At 40.2% G+C, this 20,347-nt stretch overlaps 2 protein-coding genes across 4 annotated transcripts in view; both read left to right on the top strand.

Annotated features, from left to right (window-relative positions):
- Window positions 1-714: 714 nt before the first annotated feature.
- On the top strand, window positions 715-11,373 carry LOC105288011 (regulator of G-protein signaling loco). 2 transcript variants are annotated; one of them, XM_011353940.3, is made up of 15 exons: window positions 715-1,817; window positions 1,963-2,577; window positions 2,683-2,797; window positions 3,071-3,471; window positions 6,278-6,388; window positions 6,465-6,689; window positions 6,903-7,123; window positions 7,223-7,415; window positions 7,938-8,147; window positions 8,452-8,725; window positions 8,828-8,976; window positions 9,042-9,125; window positions 9,210-9,360; window positions 9,514-9,605; window positions 9,736-9,762. In XM_011353940.3, the coding sequence occupies exons 1-15, from the start codon at window positions 1,176-1,178 to the stop codon at window positions 9,739-9,741; spliced, it is 3,489 nt and encodes a 1,162-aa protein (XP_011352242.1). In that variant the 5' UTR covers window positions 715-1,175; the 3' UTR covers window positions 9,742-9,762. The 2 variants fall into 2 exon arrangements, with proteins under 2 accessions (XP_011352242.1, XP_011352241.1); XM_011353939.3 differs by having other exon boundaries at window positions 1,176-1,817; window positions 9,755-11,373.
- A 1,030-nt stretch (window positions 11,374-12,403) lies between these two features.
- LOC105288007 (M-phase inducer phosphatase) overlaps window positions 12,404-20,347 on the top strand; it is a 63,491-nt gene continuing 55,547 nt past the window's right edge. Inside the window, exons 1-2 of one of the 2 annotated variants that reach the window (XM_011353932.3) lie at window positions 12,404-12,547; window positions 14,566-14,734. In XM_011353932.3, coding sequence (XP_011352234.2) covers window positions 14,578-14,734 — 157 coding nt within the window. In that variant the 5' untranslated portion in view covers window positions 12,404-12,547; window positions 14,566-14,577. Of the gene's footprint in view, window positions 12,548-14,285; window positions 14,735-20,347 lie in introns of both variants that reach the window. The other variant, XM_011353931.3, reaches the window with a different exon arrangement.

Genomic DNA, 20,347 nt, shown 5'->3' with positions numbered 1-20,347 from the left:
CGCTAGGGATTTGTTGACCATACCCTATATAATGGAAAATGTTTATAATCTTCGATATATCTCATTGTTTTCTAATGTTTTCCATTGCAATCATTTGGGAATCGTTTGGGCAAGTTTAGGAAGGCACTTTCACAGTTTGGGAAGCAATAATTTTTATAATTAAGGGGATCCTGGAGTGACTAGTGAAACAGTGTTGCCATTTGCACTCATACACGTACAAAAATTACAGTTGAAATGCTTTTTATAAAAATTTCGCAATTTGTACACACAAAAATTGCGGCGGCCACCACTCGGGATAAAATAAAGGAATATAATGAAGCTTTTCGAAGTGACTTTGGAAGCATAATAAAAAAGAAAGGTGTATTCTCCCTTACGGAATACAGAATACATATAAACTTTCTTACTTTAATATTATTAATTTTTTATACTGGGAAAGTATATATGCTTGGGCTTCGCCCGTCACCTCGTGCTCTTCCACCCAAGCATATACCACGCGCAATTCAGCAAAGTGCAACGTTGTCGAGCATGGCAATTGGTGGCGGCTGGCGGATGATGGAAACAGGCATGTCCAGAACTCGTTGTCGACAGCCAATCGGTGTCTCGAGGACATGGTCGATGACAGCGCACTCTGCGACACAAGTGTCTCGCATCAGGCATCACCTGGGAAAGGCTGAAACTGCTCCGAAGTACCGAGTGCATTTACCACAAGGTCGATCACCTTCTTCTCCAGCCTCCTTGATCGAAGCATTCCAAAACACTGGGTAGTCGGTCGTAGAGTTTGTTAATTACGACTATTACGGGATTCGGCCAACAGTTTACAGCAGTTTACAGCAGTTTACAGTGGTTTGCAGCAGTTTCGCGCCAACTGGCGAATGTTGGACGAGTTTTCGAGTGAAGCGGTCTTTCCCGCATTCTCTTATCGTACGCGTCTACGATGAGGATCGACGCGATTTACAAATGATAAGAAAAAGGTGGGCGTATCAGGAGCTGCTCGGGAGCAACTTCAAGTGACAATCAAATCGCAGGGATAAAACGTCACGTCAGGTCGCGTCGCGCGGAAGATGCGCACGGTGAGTCCGTAAAGTATGCGAATTATGGAGCGCGGACTTTACGACAAAGGCGGCAGACGCGCCCGTTTCCTCAGAGATCCGTCTTGATGTGCCACTCGCGCCAAGATGCATCACAACAGGCGCAAGAAGAAGCGGGTGAATTACGGTGTTAGGGCTGTCGAGGTGATCCGGGGCGCAAAGGGCTTCGGCTTCACGATCTCGGGTCAGCAGCCATGCATACTGAGCTGCATCGTGCAGGGCAGCCCAGCGGAGAACGCCGGTCTGCGGGCTGGCGACTACCTGGTCGCCGTCAACGGCCACAATGTCAGCAAGGTGCCGCATGATGACGTGGTGCACCTGATAGGCAACTCAAAGGGAGTGCTGCGATTGCAAATTGCCGAAAACTATTACTCGGACTCGTCGGACGAGGAAGGTCTCGCCACGGTGAGATCCAAGCCCAAGTACGCTCACAAGCCACGTGCCAGTAACGTCAGTGCTTTGCAGCTGCAATGCAGAGCAGCGAAGGTGGTCAGAGATTTGCAGAGCGGGGCGATGTTTCAAGTCGGTGGTGCAGCGCTAGAGAATAAAGATCATTACAGTAGTTACTCGGGTTTGCAGTACCGTTGGAACATGACGAGCCCTCTTCCACCACCGCCGCCTCCAGTATCTCACAAGCGTGATTCTGAAAAGATTGTACATAGAACAGTTGTCGGATATCTCGGTACTATTGATATACCGAATCAGCTGCATCCGTCGTGTATGATGCAGGTGCATTTTGAATACTTTAGCTTAAAACTCGTGACTCGAGTGTCATTAGATTTTGATTTGCTAGAGCAATTTACTACTGTGTGTAATGTTGTATTATTTTGTGGAAATGATGGTAAGATATAACAGAATGTTTCATCTGTTGCAGGTTCTGAGAAAATGTATTAAAAGACTGAAGGCAGAAAAGCGAAACCCAACTACCGTCCTTCTCACTATTCACGTTGCCAACATCAAACTTACAAATTCGGAAAATCGCGTCATTGCCGAGTATCCGTCGTATCGTATAATATTTTGTAACTCCTTCTCCGAGCAGGATAAGCAATATTTTGGGATATTAACCAAGTCTATGAAGAACACGGACGATATCGTCTCGAACTCGTGTCACGTTTTCACTATTTATTACAAGCTAATCGATCACCAAGTGCATTCGAGCGTGTGTAACGTCTTTGGATTCACATGCACGAAATCGTCGGAGCTGAACGTTTGCCAAGAATTCCCTGATAGTTGTACGAGCCTCATCGGTGCCATACAGACATTGTATATATCCGATTGCACGAACGGAGAGATGAATCCGTATAATGAAGCACGCGTACGTCTGGACACTGCTTCTCCGCAACCGAGTAACGTCAGCACGTCCACCGCTCATTCAAGCAACAGTGATTCTGGAATTGGCTTTAAAGATGACTATGGCAGCTGCTCGGGCAAAAACACGGCAAACGCGGACTGCGCTCGAAGAAGGCAGTGTCCTAATATGCAATATAAGGTAATTATTTCTATATGTATAGTATATTATAATTTTATATTATATATCTGCTTGTATTAGATATCTCGTACAATTATGATTATGATTCATTACATGTAATTGCAGAATGCGAGATCATCCAGAGATCAGTCGGTGAACGATGCCGCGGGTCATCGACTGACGGTACGCGCGACATCGGAAGCCAGGTGGAGTAAGGAACTAAAACTCGATCTTTCTAAAGGTAACACGATGTCATTACGTCGTTTTCCATTATTTTCCATTATTTTCCATTAATTTTCGGCTGTCTATTGTTTCTTTGATGAAAGAACACACATCCTTTTTCTTCCCTCGGTGAACATCCCTTCCTTGAAAAACATAGTGCTGCCTCCTCTTAAAATGTATTCGTCCTTTTGGAACTTGTTACTGCTATACTTTCTTCCCGCAGGTCTACTTTTGACTTGATAATAGTAGTAGTAGTAGTAGTGGTGGGGGAACTGCGAAATGTGCTTTTCAGGGATGCGAGTGGTGGGGAGTGGGGATGGTACGACCACCACCTGCATGGGAACATCTGCTGTAGCGGCATGCAGCGCATTGGCCAGTACGTCCGTTGGCTCTCTCGCGTCTGTTTGTACCACGGCGTTGTTCGACGGCATCGAGGACGCCCCAGAATCGACTAAATCGGCATCGGAGAAACTAAAGCGGCTCATGGACACTACGAACAAGCTCAGCCCGAAGGTGTACTGTGGCCAGGTGCACAAATCGCTGGTGCACAGCTTGGAGGATATCAATTCCAGCATGGAGTACGCGCGGCCACCTTTTTGTCATTCACATTCCGGAAAGCCCGATAAGCCTCGTCCGTGGGGAAGCCTGCAGGAGATACGGAACTTTAGGAGCAGCGCCTCCGACAACTGCATAGTAAGTTATCTATTTAATTCTCAAGGGGGAAACTCATCCGTTTTATCCTGACATCAATCTACCTATTATTTACAATTACGTCAAGCCAAGGCTTGTATACGTAGGCAACGGTCAAGCGAAAACGAAATAATCAGAAACGCGTTCTTACGCCACGTTCTTCCACGTGCGACGTGCGTTTACTCAATTTCATACATACACCGGGCGTATCTGCTATTTCTGGCAATACAAACTCGCCGTGCACGCGCAACGAGCCCCGTTGTCGAGTTGGGTTCGAATTTCTTGTACACAGGATGTCCCAGCGGTCGCATATTTCCTTTCGTTCATAGATGCCCTGACGAAAAATCGATATCTCTTGAAGCAAACTTGTATTCGGTAATCTCAGAAATTGCCAGGAACATTTCGTTTGTGGTGCAAACAAGCTAGCAAGCTCGTTTTACGATTCTTGTAACGCTACAAATTTGCGTAACGACTTGATCAGTGTAATTGAATTGAGGAGGGTGACTCGTGAAAGTTTCGCTTAAATCACGCGGGCACGTAGAGTTGAAAATAGTTTCTAACGACCGCATTATCATAGTCGGTAACATTCAAAATAACACGAAAAGATACGTTCCCACGAGAGCTAAGGTTGATGCACCGAATGTACATTTAGGTACATGAATACACCTAGATCTTGCAACGATAAATGCAGGATCGGTTGCACGGAGAATGTTTACGTCTTGCAGACGTACCTAGAAGATGCGCTACCATTATTATTTATAATCTCATTTTGCATAAAACATTGTTCATTTAACGATCGGCGCGGCGGGTCAACTGTTAACTGCTATTGGATTATAAGTTTTATTAAAAATTTCTTTTCTCTTATTTGTTTGCGGTAATTTTAGTGTCGCTTTGAATTATGCAGATGTGGACAACTGAGATAAGTCCGTTGCTCGTTGCGCATTGCTCTCCTGAGGTTTCGCTCGTAACGCGTGTACAACCTGTTGAAAACATTCGACATTAATAATCGGCTTGCGTAGCGTGATCCGCGTGCATGCGGCCCTGCATAGATGCTAAAACGAGGTTGAGTGGCAGAGTTCGCCGTGGCCGAGGGAAAGGGGCCATGACGCGGCCCCGTGCGGTAGTAGTAGTGGCGGTGGGAGCGGAAGAGACACGGGGAGACGAGCGAGGAGTCGAGGACAACGATGAGAATGAATCAGTCGGGACGTCGAGTTCGAAGGGAGGACCGAAGGGAAGCAGCGGGTCTTGTTCGCGCAGCACTGCAGCGAACACGGTAGTAAGCGCGAGGCGAACCACGTTGTGCCGATCATCACTAGCTGATGATCAGGTGTACCGCGTACTCGGCGCCGTCCGTCGTCGCGTCGGTTCGTCTATCAAGCACGCAGCGGTTCTTCGAGACGCATCGTTGCTCGCGCGCAACTCGACGATGCTGGATCGTCACACTGGGCGGAGCCCTCGTTATTACACGAGTGAATCGCCCGTCTAGCCCTCATGCCCGTCGTTGACGTTAACGACATTGTCGATCGCTCGCGCGCGCTCGCCCTTTATTCATCCCAAAGTATGCATATTATCCCAATATTGCCTCGCTGTACGTGCAAGTGCGCCGGATACTGATAAATGATACCACTTGCTGTGAGAACGTGACATGGAAGTGTTGGCGAAATCGGTACGTAGAAAAAAGAACGCGAGCTGTTTGCACCGCGAATGCTGCTTGCTGCACAATGCAGATATATCCGTCACTGCCTCGTACAATCCAATGACGTATCAGTCGACGAGTTTGAAGCAGGTGTCATCATCGTGCGTTGCAAGTTTCTCATGTTTTAGTTGAAATACAGCTGGAAAAAGAGTGTGCAAATGAAAATTTCATAATATTATATTGCAATAATGATGATCAGTAAAAAGAGTAAACTCCATCTGACGGGATGTCCTTTTTTATCGTATTAAATCTGACACCCTATATATGAGACGATTAAGTAGTAAAGTGAACATAGGCCAGGCCGAAGCGAATATAAATCAAGCACGTCTATAATATAAACTGTATAAACAACGGTATAAAAGCGCGATGGTGAGAATTTTTTAAATCCACAGTGAACTGTCTCACTGCTCATTTAAGTGTTTTTTTTTTTTTTTCAACGACGAATATGATGACGCAAGCCGTTTTCTTAATTATTGGTAATCATGAGCTTCGGAACTCGTGAGCCCATGACGCGACGACTCATGCTTGCTTTCGATTAAACCTCCTTCCTCGAATCGTCATGTGCGAGAACGTATTTTATTTTTATCCATTGATACAGAAGGAGTGTTGCAAACATTTAAAAAAATTCTTGTTGGCAGAAGTGTCATTTAATAAATTGGCTCGGTTATAATTACACAATAATTTTAATTTTAAAAAAAGATTGTACGAAAAGTTGAGATTGCGCGTCCGAATATGAAGAGATATGAAATGAAGGAAATGAGGATGGGAAAACGGAGCGCACGCGAGGTGAGCGATCCAACGAAGCCTTTTTCTCACAGCGCGTATTGCACCTGTTGTGCGCGTGCAAGGTGCCGAAAGCATGCACGAAGGTTCCACCGTGCGAGTAAATTGCTCATCTAATAGATGACGCTAGTCTTAAATTGATTGAACTTTTATTGTAATAAACACAGATTCGCGAAATCGAATAAAAGATGAAATTGTCTCCTCTATTTTACTTTACAGAACTTTTACTGCCAAATTATTTACGTGCATCTATCTGTATCTATATTAGCACGTGCTTATTACGACTTCACTATCGAATTTTGTTTTATTAATTGAATTGATTTATTACAGTATGGCAGTACAGAGTCCTGTGACAAAAGCAACGACTGCAAAGGAGTACACACGTGGGCAAACGGATTTGAAAAGCTGCTGGAGGATCCAAAAGGCTTGCAAACGTTCGCTGTGAGTAGCATGCGCTTGTTTTACCTTTATCAAACGTCATCATCGAATTTAAATCATATCAATCATCGTATTCAAGGTGTTTCTCAAGAAGGAGTTTAGTCATGAAAATATTTATTTCTGGGCTGCTTGTGAGAGATATAAAGATACTAAAGATATTGCTGCGCGCCGTCGATTAGCTTGCCAGATATATCAGCGTCATTTATCGAGCACAGCCGCCGAGCCAGTAAACGTTGATAGTCATGCGTCGGGACAAATTACCCAAGAACTACTCGATGAAGCACCCGCGGATCTATTTCTGCAGGTATTTATTTCCCATTGATTTGCGTTTATGTCTTTGGTTTATAAAAATACTTACCAAAATACAAGTTATTTTAGTTATATGGTACTGTGAATGTTCTTGACTATATGCATAATATACTATAATAATATATCATATACGCTATCGTACAAATATCACGTACGTGATGCATCGATCTCTTACAGCATTATCTTAATCAACGTGTTTCTTTTCTAGGCTCAGAAACAAGTATTCAATCTAATGAAATTTGACAGTTACCCCAGATTTTTGCGATCAGAACTTTACCGTTCGTGCTTGGAATCAGGAAGCGCTATAGTCGATACGGAAGACTGTGATCTACAAGTGACAAGTTCGCCTAGCGTAAAATTGAAGAAAAGTCATTCCGACGCGGAGGATCGTTGTCGAAAATCAATTCTTCCCTGGAACAGAAAGAATAGGTAAACTATTTTATTAAGCATTTTATACTTTCATTGAAAGAACGTTTAATTTTTCTCGCATAACTCCTCGTATATCGTATAATCTTATTGCATTTTCAGATCTAAATCGAAAGATCGTGGTGAATCCGAGTACAACAAAGTCCCTAGCCGAAGTGAGACTATATATAAGAGTTTTACAGTTATTAAGAGGGAGACGGAAGGTAACAATAACGAGGATAGTGTATCAATTTCCAGTAGTCGATCGTCATTAGCATCGTGGGATTTGGCATTACGTCAGTCATTTAATAAGCACGTACGTATCTGTACGAGTACTGAGTCGCAATTAATAGTTTTAATAATTTAAGACGTTTTAAATAAATATTATATAACATGGTCATTGTGCTTAAATTAATGATAACACGGATTGTCATTCTTTATAGTAGTTATAACACTTTTTAATGTAAAACAAGCGTATTGTTTGTATGTGCTAGTACTTGAACGAATTTGCACTTTTTGCTAAATTTAGTTATTAACGAGTGTTGTGTGAAAATTTACGTAGATCATGCGTTTGCTTGTGGAAATTTGCATACTTTTTGAGCAGATAGTTATTGGACAGTAATGTTGGATGAAAGACTAATATATATGCCGAAGTAATTATTAATTTGTAGCTCAAAATATGCTCTATAGATTAGAGCAGAGCAGAGCAACATTTTGCTAGAATTCTTCTTGCAATAAATTATTCCTGTTATACATTCTTACATCAAAGTGTGTACACAAATTTGCAAGTGCACATGTTAGTCCTCATATACGTGAGCGAATATCTATTCACTTGTAGTCTGTGTTGTCCTGTGACGGACAAACGAATGAAAAGAAAGACGCTCGCGGCAAGTGTACGGGATTATGTCGAGTAATATTACCGGATGGCTCCACCACGGTAGTGACGACTAGCCAGACCGAGACTATTAAAGACGTGGTTACCCGTCTCCTCGATAAGCGAGCCCTACGATATTCCAACTATGACGTTCTGATACTAGCGACGGATGAGGTTTGTCCCGTCTTCTAATTAACTTCGATTGCATGTTCCGAAGAATTTATCTACTTTTTTTTTGCGCTGGCTTGCGAGGCTTATCGAATAAGCCTCGAACGCATAATGCATGCCATGTAAATTTGGTGGAGGTAAAAGCGACAATTTGTCGTCAATGGTTTTTTGCGTTACATTCGCACGTATCGTGAATAAAGAATTATTTCTTGTTGTTATGTTGTAGCATATATTTCACTTGTATCAATCATCTCATTACGCTTCATCGATATGAATTATAGTTTTATTAACATATTATGCTCGTTTGCAGATGGTGGACACAAAATGTTTTTCGTCAGTATTAGCAGGCCAGGAAGTGGAAGTCGTTCTCACAAAAGTTTTAAAGGTAGAACTACCTTCGCGAAGGATAATAAGCGTTGTCACGCACAAGGGTAAAACTCTGAAAGAGGTTCTCAGGCCTCTACTAAATAAATATGGCTTCAATTTAGACTTAATTAGTATTTGGAGCGAGGGTCATTGCGTTCCTATGGATATTATGGCCATTAATGCTCCCACGCGCCTTATCGTAGTGGCAAATGAGGAAGGTTCGTGTTATGTACATGTTAACGCGAAACAATAAAACATTAGACTGATAAAATACTGATATAATTTTTAATTAAATTATTATGATTTCTCTTTTTATACAGATTTACAACGAGAGTTGCATACTGCCAAATATTTGGATCAAGTACCACATGTACAGCAAACCTTGGACGAGATTACGAATAGAGTATTCGAGGAACTTTTAGTCGGGAAAAGTAAAAATAAATATCAGTATAGCGAAGGATCTTGTAAAGTAAGTTTGAAATAAATTCTATTATATCGATTTTCTTGCTTTTCTATCTTTTATATCGTGTACAGTCCGATGATCAACGTTCGGAAGGATCTTCCGTACTGTCCAGTAAATTCTTCCTTCGAGATTCGACGATTCATGGAAAAAAGAAGGTATATTGAACATTGTCTTTTTAATGAAACCACTTTTTGAATGATTCATGGACACATTTCGCTAATTTTTCTTATTAATTCCAGGCAAAATCCAAATGCTGCAATACAAGTGAGAAAGGTAGTACAAATGATTGCGCGCACGAGGGAGTGCCCGTTATTAAATCTCAACCCCCACTTATCGCAAAGTGGCGTAATGGCGTGAAATTGCAACTTCCAGGCAGATTCGACGGAGATGGTAAGATAATTATCCCCATCTACGGTGATATATTTGTCACATAGGCTATTTCTTACAATATGTTGCAAGAATTTATAATAGTTAACAAAATCAGTTGTGGAGATTAACGTTAAGAGCATCTTTTTTAAGTGATTTTATTCTTATCCTTAACAGACTTATACGAGGGATTGAAAAGGGCACAAAGATCGAGACTGGAGGACCAGAGAGGAACAGAAATAAATTTCGAACTGCCGGATTTCTTAAAGGTATAATTACGTGTGCACTATATGTGTTAATAGATGTGTGCTTTATACAATTTATTGAAAATTTGCGCGCGTGTGTGCACAAGCGTAAACTTTTAAGATCTCTATATCACATGCGTTTCGACTCTTAAAGCTATGAAATTACTGATCAGAACAAGGAGAATGGGAAATCATCGGATTCTAACAAGATGCGAAGGACACGGGTGATGTCGGCGAATTGCGAGGGCACTACAAAGTTTTACGATTCTAGCGAGGACAGGCAAAGCTGCAGCGGATACGAGTATCCCACGCATGTAGCAAACGGAGCCGCGAACCAACGAATTTCAGCGGTGGTTAATATTACGGAGCCTTTAAGTAAGTGTCTCGATAACTCATTCACCCTAGATGGGGATAGAACGTTAGTGGATGCGGATCAGACGATCATAGAGAACGGTACCAACTCGCAATCGAGGAGTCCGCATTCAGCAAGTTACAGCATGGGCGCCAAGCTATCGAAACCGCCGCCGTTACCGCCGAAACCTAAAAACCTCGTCGTCAACGTAGTGAAAAGCGGGTATATCATGTCTCCCAAAACAACTCTACAAAGGCCTAACCACGTGATTGAGTGAGCAACAACTGAATCCTCTAAAGAGAGAAATATTTTCGAATTAACGTAGAACTTTTTTTCGTTCAGTGCAACATTCCATGTGATGCCGCGATCATTGGCCAATACGACAAAAGCCTTTATCATGTTTAAAAAGTTAAAAGCCTTCATATAGTACAATATATATATGAAAGTTTACTTGGACGAAGAAAAGATAGAGATACTACTAATCGCATTCCCCTATGCATTCCTCTATCATGTATTCACATCTCGCGATTCTATTGAGAAAATGTTCTGTCCCGTCTGTGCCTTAACGCTAAAATGCTATATCGTATGTAAGTTTTATGTGTTAAGTAACGCTTTTAACGGTATATTAAGATTAATGTAATGTGTATATATATATATATATATATATATATATATATATATATATATTTCATGATTAAGCTCGTGTATGTTCTTTACGAATGTTCTTTATATTATATATTTATAATACATGTGCTAAATTAAATTAAATTTATTTTCCATTGAAATTGTCTTTTAAAACAACTTCTGACTTTGGGATTTACTCATTAATTTTTATCTTTTTCTCAATTAAAAATAAATAATAATCATGTTGCCGTTATACGTAAAATGGACGTGTGAGTAATAATATGGTAATACAAAGTGACACGATATAGCGTTCTAGAGTTAAATTAGGTAACGTAAGGAATACTTATACGCAATATACATATATACATATTTTTGTTATACGTGAAGAATTTCTTCTATGATGAAATTGTCCTGATCGGAGAAACGAGAACAGTCCAGGTGACGATAATTTATGCGCTTATTACGTGATTATATAGGGATAAATGTTTATAAAAAAAAGAAGCTCTGATCCGGAGCATAGTAGAATAGCAAAAAGCTAGCGATTTATTTTCAGTAACTTTATTAATTAATTATATAATAATTACCAAGAAAATCGCACTGTATTGGTATAAAGTTCATCATCCACGCATCATGCTGGACAAAAGTGTACGTGCGTTGCCTTGTAACAACGAGAATACTCATTAGAGAATTGTGCAAAGTATAAACTTATTACATATCGTATTGGTGGAGCACCTACTGCGACGTGCTAATATATTGTATTACTCGTACTTGACTACCTGACTTATAGAGAAACTAATAAATTTTCTAAATTTTATAGAAAAGTCTATACATTCTCAGCTCGACGACGAATTCCTCAATCCTTTTATTCTATGATCGCAGGTATCCTTGTACCATTCATTATGTTTCTATAAAGTCCTCTTAGAGATCATTGTCCCAGGATTATCCTATGTGAATAAGGGGTGAGTGAAGAAGAGAGTGAAGTTAGTTCAAGTTAACACCACTAGATGGTAGAATTACTGTAATAGTCGTAATAGTTAAAGAGCTAACGAAGATGAAAGCACATGTTAAATAATCTTTTCCAGGTTTATTTAAGAAAATAAATAATTTATATCTCTGAAATTATAAATTGAGATGAAACTTTGTTGAAAGATTGTGGTATCTAAATAAGCGATGTGCGCATGTACTATATTTCTACATATATAAATTTAAAATATCATAAAAGTCGAAAAGTCTGAAAAATAATTTAAGCAAATTTCTCTGTTTTTATAATTTCCAATTATACAACCTTATGTTAATGACATTTAACAATATTCGAAAAATAATAACGAAAGAAAGTAAAATATTTGGATTCCTTTATATTATCCCTATTCAAGTTCAAAGAAGCTTTGCAACAAAATCATCCAGTTCCCTATCTTCCTCAGGATTATTAGGTAACATTAGGTAAGTTTATTTCAGATTTACTTTCCATATAAATGTTCATTTTCCATATAAATTTAGCTTAAATGAAACGACAAAGGTCCGGTCTTTTCGATTACGAAATTTAAGAAACAATCAACATTAAAATCTTTTAATTTTAATTTGTCGATTTGTTTAATATAAAAAATTTATTTTGAATTGTTTACGCACGCGCGCGTTTATAATGACGATTACCTCTTATATTTGGCAAGAGCAGAGACAAAGAACAGAAAGTACCATTATAGCGAACAGACCTACTCCTCCCTCTCCCCACCGCCGATCGCGCGTTTCGCGCCTTTTCCCCGCGATCCACCCGCGCGCGCGCGCCTTGATTCGCGCTTCTCGTCGTTGGCGGCAGTGTGGCTTATCGCGTTTGACTAACGAATTAGACAACGGTCGAGTCTCGTATCTCGGAGTATCAGTATGCTCCGTACTCTCGGAGTTGTCGCAAATACGGGTGGCGCGTCTTAACCGTCGTGCGTCGTGTTACTGTCGCCCAACTTTCTTTGGGACTTGTCGGTTTCGCGCGAGCCAAGTAAGTGTCGTTACATTTGCTTAATCATTGCTCGGGCATTCGATCTCGGCCTTTAATCATTTGGAAGGGCCGCAATAACCACACACACGTTTACTGTCTTTTCCTCGCGATGTCTTTGTAGTTTTCAAAAGTGGTCGTTTCTATCGAATTAAATAATCGAATTAAATACGAAATCGCGCTCTTAACGTATCGTGTGCTTCTTCGAGGCTGAAGGCAAGTTGAGTGAGACCTAACGATCCGAACGGCTTCAGTGATGAGAAAACGCGCGTGTGGTTTATCTACAGGGTGTCCCGCCGCTATCGCATTATGATATTTAGCAGCGATTAGCACAGCACCGAGCACCGTAAAAAATGTATACAACGCATTGAAAAATAATTATTTAATTATTATATTGTGCATATCTTTTTGAATCTATCTTTTCGAATTTACATTGATAGTTGTGTACAATTTGTTATAATTAATTGTGATTGATTATACAAGTCTACGTATTATGATCGTCCGAGTGATTCACATCAGCGTATCATAATTGCGCTACATTTTGTCACGTATCTCGAGTGATCAATCAGAACCAAACAATCAGTGTCGGCATTCGGTACCACACTATTGTTCGTATTATTGTATCGTTCGTATCTATGTACGAAACGCCCCCTAAACAAATTCTAAGGTCGCACACGTGACGGTGCCTTTGTCAAAATACACGCGCATGATCCAGTATATGAGTACACGATTAAACAGACGTACGAGTAGCTTTAGCATTAAAAATTATCTTTATTTTTCTTCGAAAATTATGCAATTTTGAAAATTTTACAACAAGATAATTTACTGAACAGTTTATATCGTTACTGTCGAAATGTCGAAGAACGTGGAAATATCGATAAATGAAAAATTAATACAATAGAAAAAATCAGATATATATATATATATATATATATATATCTGGTAAGAAACATCGATATCAATCTAATTAAGAATAGACTCGTTCCGATTTGTTTTTAAATGTTGATTTGCAACACTCAACTCATCATCTAGGGGTCGATCATGAATCTTTTCACGTGAATTTAAACCAGGATCCCATCAAGCGTCTTGATTAAAACGTGAAATATGATGCATGCGCATTTCACATTTGCATAAAAAATATCTAGTGAGTTTCATTAATCTAATAGTGAAGCGGTGAGGCGTTTTCTCTTTTAATTTATGGTTATCATATAACGCATGTTTCTTTCCAAGTGTTGAAATAATTTATATACTATAATGATTATTTTATAATTATAATATTCCTTCATTCTTTTATTTAAAAAAATTAACACTTTTAACTAATTATGGGGAATTGCTGTTTGTTTTCTTCCTTCGGGCATTCAAAATCGGTGCGGTAAAGTAACTTTTGCGTGTCACACCATTTATCAATATTCAAAACAACTTGACACTCCGAGTGTCGAGCGCTGATAGGCGGCTGAACACGATTATGCTGGCGCGATTAATTTATGCGTTTCCGTTTCTGTTGAGATGCTAAGGGCGGTGTTCATAGTATATTTTTATAACAAGATAATATTAAGTATACTGTTAGTATATTTCATGTACTAATACAGCCATTTGATTGGGTAACGAATTATTTTAAGATATTAAATATTTAAGACGACTTTTTAATAATAATAATAATAATAATAAGAAGAAGATTATGAATGCTGCCCTAACATAAAACCGACAATCAATAGCAGCATTAACTGCGATTTATTTGCAGATTCGGCAATCGGCGCCGACAAATGTTACGTCAAGCCTGTATCGCATCACGATCGACTGATCGGGATACTTGTCATTGAACGTATTCTTTTATCGGATATTCAGTGAGAAATCACTGAAAGATCGTTGTCACGATTTCTTGCAAGAGAAGTTAACGTCGCGCTCACGCTCGAACATCAATTCGAGACACCGCGTTTCATTTGCCACGGCCTGGCTCGCCGACATGAGTTGGAACCGATCAGACTAAATCAGATCCGATCTCCGTTGCCACATTCGCCTAGAATACATCATCGATGAACATCGACGAGATGCAGGATCAATCTCCCAGAAGATTTGGCCAAGGATCGATCGAGGTCGAGGCATCGCCGATGTCCAACATCGTCAATGATTTGGGCAGATCGTCATTGAGTCCTAGCGGTGCGAAGAAACGTCATCCTCAGGCTTTTCGAGGTGAGTCAGGATTATTGGAACATTAGCTGCATGCAAAAGTTTTGTCATTTTTGCGAGGTAAAATATTGACGACCTTTTGTTAACGATAGCCATCATTAACCTTTTTTATCTGGAAAAAAAAGTTATATAATCCTCTTTTTTGAAACCTGGATTATGATGCATAATTTTATTTAAAAACTTGTAAGTGACAAATCTTTTGCGTTATATAATTTATATCGTTGTTAATCTAGAAACTTTGGTAGATATGTCAAGATATAAGAAACGCTCAAACTATAAAAAATGCAAACGTAAGATATAATTATTATATGTTAATAATTATAATTAAATAATTATAATAAAAATTTAAATTAACACCCAGTAATGTTGTAAATTTTGGAATGATACATGTTATTCGAAAATACTCAAATCTGCACAACAAGTTTAAGATACGATACAAGATTAATCTTGTAACATCGACAATTTAACAACTACAACGTCACTAATAACTTGCAATGGATTATTTTGATAATAATGGGCGGAGAAGAGAACATCGAGTTAATTACGGGTAGGATGGACATTGATAGGGCGGAACGTGAGACCTGGTGCCACGGTAAAAAAAGGAATTAGGTGGACTAGGGATTTCCCCGTCCTTCAGATTCGTAAACGTCTGCCTTCGGTCTGAGTCCTGCGAACTCGCGGCCTGAGACGTCAGTGTTTCTCATTTCCGTAATATCCCTCGCCAGTACTCCGAATGCTTTTCCGATTTTGTAATAAAGTATTAATTGTTACACACAGTTTCAATATCCATATTATCAACATTATATTATTGTTTCTTTCATGTGACGTATTTGGAGAATCCATTAAATTTAATTATGATTTAATTATAAAATTATTAATCACAAAATACGTTGTGCTTTACATTGGACTTATTATCCAATTTTCGCATTTTCATGCTTTATAACATAACATAATTACTATTTACACGCTTTATAATATACGTTGTTCGATAAATATTTAATTTCATAAAATTTCAAATAAAGAGATAGATTTATTAAGATGTAGAAAGATCGTCCGCGAGATAGTTGAATTAATTTGCAATGCCATCATTGAGCACCTTCTTGCAACCGTGAGACAAGTAGCTCGTGCCAGGGTTACGAGGACCAGGTGCTCACCTGCTCCTTGTTGGGTGGCTGGTTAGGCTTGGCGCCCCCTTTTATTCATGCCTTCGGTAAAGGTTCGCAGTGCAAACGAACGGCTGGGTCATGCCTCCATCGAAGCACGGATACGGGCACGGGGATGGGCGCGCGAAATCGAGAACCATGTCTTGGGGATACTTACGGTACTTGAGCGCTATATCGGGATATCGATGATGTTATCAAACGCAAATATCCTATAATCCTTTTTTAAGGCCATTTTTGGTATTTCTATATATATGTAACATAACAAGGAAACCTTTATGTCAATGTACAATACATTATTTCATTATTATTTTATATAATTTTATGATTATAATTAACTCATTATTAACAATAATCGCAATTATATGCATATGTTTTCATGTTCAAATTTCTATCATTTGTTTGCTGCTTTACTGATACAACGTCATAAAATGTGATGCAGATATATTTTTATATTAAAACTTCTGATGCTTTAATTAATTTTATTATAATACGTTTTTTGTTTATAATACATCACGTTTTACGTTAATTATTTAAGTATTTTAACTTAATTCACTTATTATTATTATTCATTTATTACTAATCGTTCAGTACAAATTAATCCGTTCGTGTCTCATTAAAAGTTTAAATAAGCCCACCCCGCCTGCACCGATACTGACCTAGCCTCGTTAGACGTCAACACATTGAGAGACCGTTAAGAATACAGCTGTCTCGCACGAAGGACTGGGGTTCGTGCTTCCGTCTCTCTTCAACGCCACGTTTAACTCTAGGGGTGATTGACCGATTCTGCATCTTATCTGCTTAATACGACAACTAGTATTCAATCTAATTGATGATCGTTCTGATAAGACAAAAAACCGACTGATAAGTCTTTATAAATTTTAGATGGTAAAAGAGTTATAGTAACGAGCCATTTTTATCGCTACTTAATTAATTACAACATTAAATAAACTTATAACAATTGAAAAAAGGTAAAAAGAGGTTTTCTTCGGGATATGTTTTATCTAATGCTTTTAAATTAATATTAGAATAACGAAGATTTAACTTTAGTTCAATTCACTTCCTGATAATGACTTTATTGCATTGTATAATATCATTTTCAATACAAATTTTCGCTAGAAAGATACCTTTCATACCTTTCCGGAATATTACCTATTTTCTTCATATAGATAAAAAGAGACTAATGTTTTATGCAGCATCGAAACCGGAATAATTTGGAAATCAAGTTATCGATCAATCATTGATGCTTTAAACAAAAGGCTCAGTCCTTCCAAGTCCTGTTACGCGCATTACGGGCAGAGTTAATGAGACTGCACATGTCTCGTCTTTAAAGTTGCTCGCAACGGAAAATGTGGCGTTTCATGGGCGGCGATCGGCTTTCGTGGTCCTTGATCAGGACGTTATCGTTATGCCGTTGCAAATGCCATCGTGCAGCGGCATGGAAGTGTTGCGCCGCCGCCACATGGCGCGTTCCGTTCTCGTCCGTTGCCTTGAAAGTCCGTTGTACGAGGGGTACAGCGTCGATGGGGCACCCCTATATGCGCCGTTCTAGTATCGAGCGCGCTATTCGAGACGCGTGTGTGCGCGCCTGATAGCTAGACACCGTAGACAGATACCGTCGACGACATGTGCCGAAGCGTGCCGCTCGCGTGCAAATTAGGTAATTAGCTATAGGTGCGCGGTGATGAGCGTTACTTGTTAAGCCCGTTTTAGACTATGCGCAATATATTGCGCTAGATTTGACGCAATGTCCTGAGCAATTTTTTGCTGCAACAATTGCTTGCCGTTGAATTGTATTATACCTACTGTTGTTTTATACTGTACATTTTATTTGACGCAAGATTTGCGCAATATGCACTTATATGCAATATGTACAAACTGAAAACATGGAGGGACGTATCAATTATATAGGAATAGCGTGCTTATATTAATAGGAAACATGCATAACAAAACGAATAATACAGAGGCGAGTAGCGAGGCAATTATCTTACGCTAATCATAAACAAACAAGTAACAAAGGTTTGTTCTTTTTCGAGGTTCTTTCTGCATTAGTGCTAGGCAGCTAAAACGAACAGACACCTCGTACTCGTTGTATTAGTACAGACAGTTTACCTAAAAAGAACAGAAACCATGGCGGCAATATACCAGCAGACAAAAAATTGCTCAGGAATAGGGCACGTTTTCAATAACTTGCGCAATTTATGAAACACATGCAATTTGCGTGCAATTTGTGTATGATATTCTGCAATATTTCTTGCTTTAAACATTGCGTCAAATCTTGCGCAATGTATTGCATAGTCTAAAACGGGCTTGTGACGTGTGTTTCTTGATTCGCACGAACAGTACGAATTGTTGTCAACTAATTCAATAATGGAAATATAATAATAAGTCACGTGCGATCAAGGCAAAGATGGGACTTCTAATTGCATCGTGCAATGTACATATTGCACAGATAACGACGCAATGTTACGTGCATTCTCTTAGATGGATATTATGTGTTTTCGAATTGGGGCAATTCTTTGTAGATTATAATAATATCGTTATAAAACGTTATAAAACGTTATATAACGGGGCGATATATCAATCAATTTGCATCTCGGCCGTCATCATTAGCGACCGTCGATTCTCGAGTTCGCACATTCAGTAAAAAGCGATTAACGTGGAAGACAAAGTAAAAAAAGAAGACACGACGGCAACCGTCAACGCAGACAAGCGTATTGAACGGTGCAAGCTTCTTTGACCAATGGCTTTCCTATCGAGATTTAATATTTAAATGCCCCGAAGTTTTATGCCGAGGCAAAGCTAGGGGAAGACTGACGAAGGAAGAGGGAGGAGAATGAAAGAGGTTTGAGTTCTTCGGGGTCTCAGAATATTAACATATCCTGTAGGGCCGGTAAGGCAGGTCTCACAATATTTCGGAAGGCGAAGGTTGCCACTTTCGCAACGGTCGCAGGACGAATTACAAATTGTCTTTTGTGGATTCGATGAACAATCCCGTGGATTACACGCCGTCGTGCCCGCGCGCTCGAAAACGCGCGGTAGTGTGCAGCCAAGGCATTCAACATCCGCGAGAGATCTCGTCATTGAGTACCGAATGCTGAGTTTCTATTTTCATCAGTATCTTGATATCGTGTCAGCAACCTTTTATTTGGTCGCTCTGTGCTATGTTCGAACATTTCAGTTAAACCCGAAAACATGATAATTACAAGTCGCACATCCGTTCGATAATGGTCGCGTATCCGCGGGACTGTTTGGTTGGGCGCGCATTCGCGCGATATACGTCTCGGGATCGTTGCCATCTGAGGATTCCAGTTTTCCCTCCTCGCCGAGTCGAGGAAGCACCTTGGCGGAGATCCGTTGGATGAAAAATTCGTTGAGCGCGTGCCGGCTGCACGACTCGACCATCCCTCGTCTTGCTACCCTCGCGGCTTACCCTCGCTAATGTCGAAAGACGGTGGAAGCAAGTGAGATAGAAAGAAGCGCGAGCACAGAGCCCAGTTATCGAACAGGCCGACCGACCGACCAACCAACTAACCAACCCCCCCGGTTAGACGCTCTTGTCGCTTGTTTCCTTACTTCGGGTCTCTTGTGTCTCGTCCCGATGTCTGGTCTCGATGTCTGGCCCGGTCTCGTCTCGCAACTCGCAGCGATGCGCGCTTTAACTTTTTATTCCCACCGACATGTCGCTTCTCATCTCTCATTCAACGACTGTCCCGCGTATTTGCTCTTTCGTCTCCATTTCACGTTTGAAGGCGGCGATCCGTGCCGGCGACAGCTTTGCTGGGCTCGTCGATTTGTCCGGCATTCTATTTGTAATAGATACGGGAAAAATGTACGCACGATTGTCGTGTTTCCAGCCACCCGAATAAACAGGGGCGGATCGTTTCCACTTTTCAGAATTCATACTTGCGCATCAACATCTTAATATTTACGTTTCTAGCGTGAAGACTTTTATTCGCACAATTTTAATATCCGTTGAACGATATTCGGATGTTTCAACGGTCGAGTATCCCTTATCACTTATCACCGCAAAAAACCGGAACGGTTGCACACAGGGTTGGCCACCCTTCGGGACCCTTCGCAATCGCGCGGCGGGGTACAAACGGGCTACAACGGGATGATTCACGCACGCACATTAGCCACAACGCGCCGACAACGAAGCTCGAGAATATGGCTAACGAATCATTCTTAAACGTACATGTTTTTTATGAGCGATAGCCAGAACACATGGTTGCTTCATGGTCCATCCTTTACCATCAAAGAATGACGCGCGCAGGTAAATTTGACTACATTAACAATGCATAGGGAGATGCACGCAGGTAAATTCGACTATATTAACACGAGAAACGGACACGTTCCCCCTGGCGAATGTTCTTACTTACGGGAAGATCGATAATACCCGCGCCTTTTTAACGACACGGTTTAACGTAACGTACGCGCGTAATCTCGGATGATA

Source organism: Ooceraea biroi, chromosome 7 (genome assembly GCF_003672135.1).
Source record: "Ooceraea biroi isolate clonal line C1 chromosome 7, Obir_v5.4, whole genome shotgun sequence".
Lineage (NCBI taxonomy): Eukaryota > Metazoa > Arthropoda > Insecta > Hymenoptera > Formicidae > Ooceraea > Ooceraea biroi.
This window is presented reverse-complemented; position numbering and strand designations above follow the sequence as displayed.